This window comes from Gobio gobio (assembly GCF_949357685.1).
Source record: "Gobio gobio genome assembly, chromosome: 22".
Classification (NCBI taxonomy): domain Eukaryota; kingdom Metazoa; phylum Chordata; class Actinopteri; order Cypriniformes; family Gobionidae; genus Gobio; species Gobio gobio.
Window position 1 is genome coordinate 4,303,970 of NC_137118.1, and position 7,129 is coordinate 4,311,098.

At 41.1% G+C, this 7,129-nt stretch overlaps 1 protein-coding gene across 1 annotated transcript in view; it reads right to left on the minus strand.

Moving 5' to 3' along the window:
• Window positions 1–3,488, minus strand: part of esama (endothelial cell adhesion molecule a) — a 77,287-nt gene extending 73,799 nt beyond the window's left edge. The window contains exon 1 of the mRNA XM_079804583.1: window positions 3,133–3,488. Within this exon, the coding sequence (XP_079660709.1) occupies window positions 3,133–3,202 (70 nt within the window). The 5' untranslated portion in view covers window positions 3,203–3,488. The remainder of the gene's footprint in view (window positions 1–3,132) is intronic.
• Between the last annotated feature and the right edge of the window lie 3,641 nt (window positions 3,489–7,129).

Sequence of the window (7,129 nt, forward strand, 5' to 3'; positions counted from 1 at the left end):
ACCAGTCCCTAACTTTACCCTTAAACTTACCCACACCACCACACCTGTCCCTAACTTTACCATTAAACTTACCCATACCACCACACCTGTCCCTAACCCTACCCTTAAACTTACCCACACCACCACACCTGTCCCTAACTTTACCCTTAAACTTACCCACACCACCACACCTGTCCCTAACTTTACCATTAAACTTACCCATACCACCACACCTGTCCCTAACCCTACCCTTAAACTTACCCACACCACCACACCTGTCCCTAACCCTACCCTTAAACTTACCCACACCACCACACCTGTCCCTAACCCTACCCTTAAACTTACCCATACCACCACACCTGTCCCTAACTTTACCCTTAAACTTACCCATACCACCACACCTGTCCCTAACCCTACCCTTAAACTTACCCATACCACCACACCTGTCCCTAACTTTACCCTTAAACTTACCCATACCACCACACCTGTCCCTAACTTTACCCTTAAACTTACCCAGACCACCACACCTGTCCATAACTTTACCCCTAAACTTACCCATACCACCACACCTGTCCCTAACCCTACCCTTAAACTTACCCATACCACCACACCTGTCCCTAACCCTACCCTTAAGCTTACACATACTACCACACCTGTCCCTAACCCTACACTTAAACTTACCCATACCACCACACCTGTCTCTAACCCTACCCTTAAACTTACCCATACCACCACACCTGTCCCTAACTTTACCCTTAAACTTACCCATACCACCACACCTGTCCCTAACTTTACCCTCAAACTTACCCATACCACCACACCTGTCCCTAACTTCACCCTTAAACTTACCCATACCACCACACCTGTCCCTAACTTTACCCTTAAACTTACCCACACCACCACACCTGTCCCTAACCCTACCCTTAAACTTACCCATACCACCACACCTGTCCCTAACTCTACCCTTAAACTTACCCATACCACCACACCTGTCCCTAACTTTACCCTTAAACTTACCCACACCACCACACCTGTCCCTAACCCTACCCTTAAACTTCCCCACACCACCACACCTGTCCCTAACTTTACCATTAAACTTACCCACACCACCACACATGTCCCTAACTCTACCCTTAAACTTACCCACACCACCACACCTGTCCCTAACTTTACCATTAAACTTACCCACACCACCACACCTGTCCCTAACTTTACCATTAAACTTACCCACACCACCACACCTGTCCCTAACTTTACCCTTAAACTTACCCACACCACCACACCTGTCCCTAACTTTACCCGTATCCCACCTCAATTGCAGTGTTTAGCAATACACTATGAACACAATAAGTACATTGTAATTATATTTTAATGTAAGTACACAGTAGTACATAGGCCAACTAATATAAAGTGTGACCAAACACGAAATATATGAGTGTCTTTGGTGTTTCCATGGTTCCGTACACAGCCCTGTTTAAAATTGCTTTTTTCTCTGGATTTAAGCATTCTTGGAAACATTTGGGATAATGCAAGACAAGTACACAAGTCATTAAAATACATAACATCGTTCTGATGGTTTTCGGATCCAAAAATCTTACATATTGTGCCTTTAAATACGTTTTGGGACACTTTAAATCAACATGAAGTATTCAGTTGGATTCTAGAGCAGCAGTTTTATCTGTTGCAGTTGTTGTTTTGTTTCTTATAAATCTAAATATAAATACAGGACAAACTAGTAAACCTTTGATTTACCCTTGAAACTACTTTGTTCTTACCAGTGTCGCCAAAAGGCCAACAAGGGCTTTCACCAGAAGCCAAGCTTTGACTCCACAGCAATGCCGGATTACTGTAACTTATGATGTTCTTCTGAACTAATTTTATCCCTGCCACCTGGGCTTAACACAGAAACCTGCGATGGAATTTTTCTGCACTATTTCATTCCAGCGGGATTAGTAAATCCTTGGTTTGCACTACAAACGTGAGTCCTGGAGCTCCGGATTTCTCACTCGCCTTGCCTCCATCAACACTGATCACGTTCTGTCCATTTTCTGTACCCAATCTACTCCAGGAAATTCCATGCTATATAAATCTATTTCATTTTCACTCACTTCCCTCCTTCCCAGGCGCTGCAATTGGAGGACGCACCTGCAAAATGTGTGTGCATGTTTCCATGAGAAAACAATGATTAGTAATCTCAGTACTCCCATAAGTCAGATCCTGTTACTTACAACAGCTACAGTATTACTACCGCACTCAGATCCAAACAATGTCAATTGTTGGAACTTCACACATAGAATCATTCAAGGAAAATGGCATTATTGCCCAGAAAAGCAGCTTGTCAAATGACTAGCAGATGACCACACCCAGTCTACTCATGGAAATGTTTAGATAACAGTGTTTTATAAGGGCATGTGACTCAAGGGTTTACCTTCACTAATGCCGGACACCAGGTAGTAATATTATGGGTTACGTTCATTTAGGTCACAAGTGGGAGGAAAAAGACTAAGCAAAATTAGAAAATGTAAAATAATCAGGCCTATATTAATTACACGTTATATGAATTTTACAATGCACACACACACACACATGTAAAAATAAATAAAATATAATATACATAAACATAGTTTTAATATGTAGTTAAACTAGCAGCTGCCTTTAATAACTTGCGAAACTGCCCACATGAAAAAATACTATATAGTAAAATGACTCTAGTAAATACTATAGTGTTTTTGAACCGTACACTACAGTAAATTAACAAATTGTAGTAAATACTATAATAAACTAAAATATACTGTAGTATCTTTACTATAGTATGGTTCAAAAACACTATACTATTTACTAGAGTAAATTTACTGTAATTTTACTATAATATACTATAGTATTTTTTTATGTGGGCGAGTCTATGGTTTACAGTTTTACATTTTTGACTGAAAACAGCCAACATAAGCAAGAAATCGGCTATTATACAGTACATGAAACATGTTATAACAATGTAAATATGTACAGTAGCCTATAATAGTCGTACAGTACAGATGACTTGTTTCGTTTTTAATCTTTGGACTTTGGAACAGCCTGAATGAAACCGAACTGTAAAGTATTTACGTACCCAAAGCAGACAGAAACAGTTCATATAGTGGTTTAGAAGCAGCCTACCTGAAATACAGCACAGAAATGTGAATATTGACAGGCAGGTGTGAAGTTTTGCTGCGGTTTGCGTCTCCATGGCTCAGCATGTGAAGAGTGTCCGCTCTGCGCGCGCCCGTCCGTATTAACAGTGCGCGTGGAGTAGATAACAGTTTATCAACCAAACTAATCTGACACTGGGGCTCTTTCAAGTGTCCTAAAACTGTGTTCTCCTCAAAACCAGCGATGTTCACCCGTGGGAAGACCGACGCTACATCCTAGCTGGAGATCATCTTTGACTCCTCGGGATTCGGTGGTGTGTGAGACTGAACAAGTGTCCGGTTGTTCTCCGGGCAGCGCGAGAGTTTCTCTGCTCAGACTCTGGCGAGCGGCGAACACTAGCGGCGGCTCAGATCAGATGCACCTGCGCTCGCGCGGAACGCCCCCCTGCGTGCACTGACACGTCATCACTTCGGGTACAGGTGAACTCTGCATAAAACAGCAGGAAATATTGACGATCCCAGTATGATGATTAAAAATAGATAGATGGATAGATAGATAGATAGATAGATAGATAGATAGATAGATAGATAGATAGATAGATAGATAGATAGACAGACAGACAGACAGACAGACAGACAGACAGACAGACAGACAGACAGACAGACAGACAGACAGACAGACAGACAGACAGACAGATAGATAGATAGATAGATAGATAGACAGACCGACGAACGATAGATAGATAGATAGATAGATAGACAGACAGACAGACAGACAGACAGACAGACAGACAGACAGACAGACAGACAGACAGACAGACAGACAGACAGACAGACAGACAGATAGATAGATAGATAGATAGATAGATAGATAGATAGATAGATAGACAGACCGACGAACGATAGATAGATAGATAGACAGACAGACAGACAGACAGACAGACAGACAGACAGACAGACAGACAGACAGACAGATAGATAGATAGATAGATAGATAGATAGATAGATAGATAGATAGATAGATAGATAGATAGATAGATAGATAGATAGATAGATAGAAAATGAGCGATAGATAGATAGACAGAGAACGAACGATAGATAGATGGATAGACAGACAAATGGATAGATAGATAGACAGACCGACGAACGATAGATAGATAGATAGATAGATAGATAGTTAGATAGATAGATAGATAGACAGAGAACGAACGATAGATAGATAGATAGATAGATAGATAGATAGATAGATAGATAGATAGATAGATATCAAATGAGCGATAGATAGATAGACAGAAAACAAATGACAGACAGACAGACAGACAGACAGACAGACAGACAGACAGACAGACAGACAGACAGATAGATAGATAGATAGATAGATAGATAGATAGATAGATAGATAGATAGACAGACCGACGAACGATAGATAGATAGATAGACAGACAGACAGACAGACAGACAGACAGACAGACAGACAGACAGACAGATAGATAGATAGATAGATAGATAGACAGAAAACAAATGACAGACAGACAGACAGACAGACAGACAGATAGATAGATAGATAGATAGATAGATAGATAGATAGATAGATAGATAGATAGATAGATAGATAGATAGATAGATAGATAGATGGACGGATACAGATATCAAATGAGCAATAGATAGATAGACAGAAAACGAATGATAGATAGATAGATAGATAGATAGATAGATAGATAGACAGATGGACGGATAGATAGATAGATAGATAGATAGATAGATAGATAGATAGATAGATAGATAGATAGATAGATAGAGAGAAAACCAATGATAGATAGATAGATAGATAGATAGATAGATAGATAGATAGATAGATAGATAGATAGACAGACAGACGAACGATAGATAGATATAAAACAAGCAATAGATAGATAGATGGATGGATGGATGGATGGACAGACGGATAGATAGATGGATAAACAAATGGATAGATAGATAGATGATAGACGGTTGGATAGATATAAAACGAGCGATAGATAGATAGACAGAAAATGAATGAACGAACGATTGATAGATAGACAGACGGACAGATAGATAGATATAAAACGAGCGATAGATAGATAGATAGATAGATAGATAGATAGATAGATAGATAGATGATAGATAGATAGACAGATGGACGGATAGATAGATAGATAGATAGATAGATAGATAGATAGATAGATAGATAGATAGATAGATAGATAGATAGATAGAGAGAAAACCAATGATAGATAGATAGATAGATAGATAGATAGATAGATAGATAGATAGATAGATAGATAGATAGATAGACAGATGGACGGATAGAGATATAAAACGAGCGATAGATATATAGACAGAGAACGAACGATAGATTGATGGATAGACAGACAAACGTTTTTAAAATGAATATATGTAACACTTTATTACTTTTCTTACAGTTTTCCTCCTTTCACAAGTCCTCCTGAAAGCATTAATGTTTGACAGGTCAGTAAATCATCTGCAGATGGTGAGGTTAATGAATGACTGCAGTCACAGCATCAGGTCCACACAGACTCTCTAAAGCTACACTGTGTGATATTTTCCCCCATCTAGCGGTGAAAAGGTATATGACCATCCAGTGAATATTAGTTTCTGTTCCTCTCAATTCCGATTTCGTTTTAACTCCTACGGTGGAGATTTAGTTCAAGATTAACATGGCTTCCAGTTCGACCTCGTCCACATTCGACACGGTGCCATCGAGTGTTAAAACGCCAAAGGCAAAGCTTGAATTTACGGGTATGTCCCTCTTTGGCTGATGTACTTTCAAGATGGAGGGGCAACATGGCGACCCGCATTCGAACCCTCACCCGTATGTATTTTCAATGGCAAATTATAAACTTACGAGAATACTTTATTACTTGACAGAAGTAAATATACATTAATGAGCACATATATTTTTGAAAGAACTAAGTGTTTTTAGCTAAGAATAAACTAAAGAAGTTACACAGTGTAGCTTTAAAGACTGAGGGCCAGTGGCGGCTCTGCTGCGGCTCCTGTGGATCTGTGGGAATGATGATGCATCAGGACAGGAGTGGGTGAATGCCTCCTCACTCCAGGTTCTTCAGGATGGCACGTCGCCATGGCAACAGGGCTGAGGTGGATGCGGTCGGACTGCTGGATTATTAGGGGCAGATGAGCTCAGTTCTGCGATTACACCCTGGGCCACTCGCACACCATCATGTGCTTTTGCAGTCAGAGCTGATATCTTAAATGCACTCGAGCACCTCAGGCCCACTGCGTCCAGACAAAGCTCAGAGAACAGGAGGAGCCGGGCCGATGAGATAAACACATGCTTAGAGGAATATAACACAGTCATTTTTACTCTATAAACGGCTATAAAAAAGATGCACACACTAGTTACACAACACATCGAAAACATGTCCTGGTGGCCATTCCCAAGGCAAAACTGACCAATTCAGAGCAACGTCAGGTCAAAGGTCAGAGCTGTTAGCAGAACACACTCAGAGCCACAATCATCTCACGACTCCCAGACCAGCAAACAGAGCAGATCCTGACGTCACACCAGCAGCAGCAGATACACACACACACACACACACACACACACACACACACACACACACACACACACACAGACATGCAGACACGCACACAGACAGACACACACACACACACACACACACACACACACAGACATGCAGACACGCACACAGACAGACACACACACACACACACACACACACACACACACACACACACACACACACACACACACACACACACACACACACACAGATAGACACACACACACACACACACACACACAGACATGCAGACACGCACACAGACAGACACACACACACACACACACACACACACACACACAGACACACACACACACACACACACACACACACACACACACACACACACAGAAAGACACACACAGACACGCAGACACACATACAGACACACAAACAGACACACACACACAGACACACGCACACACAGACACACACACA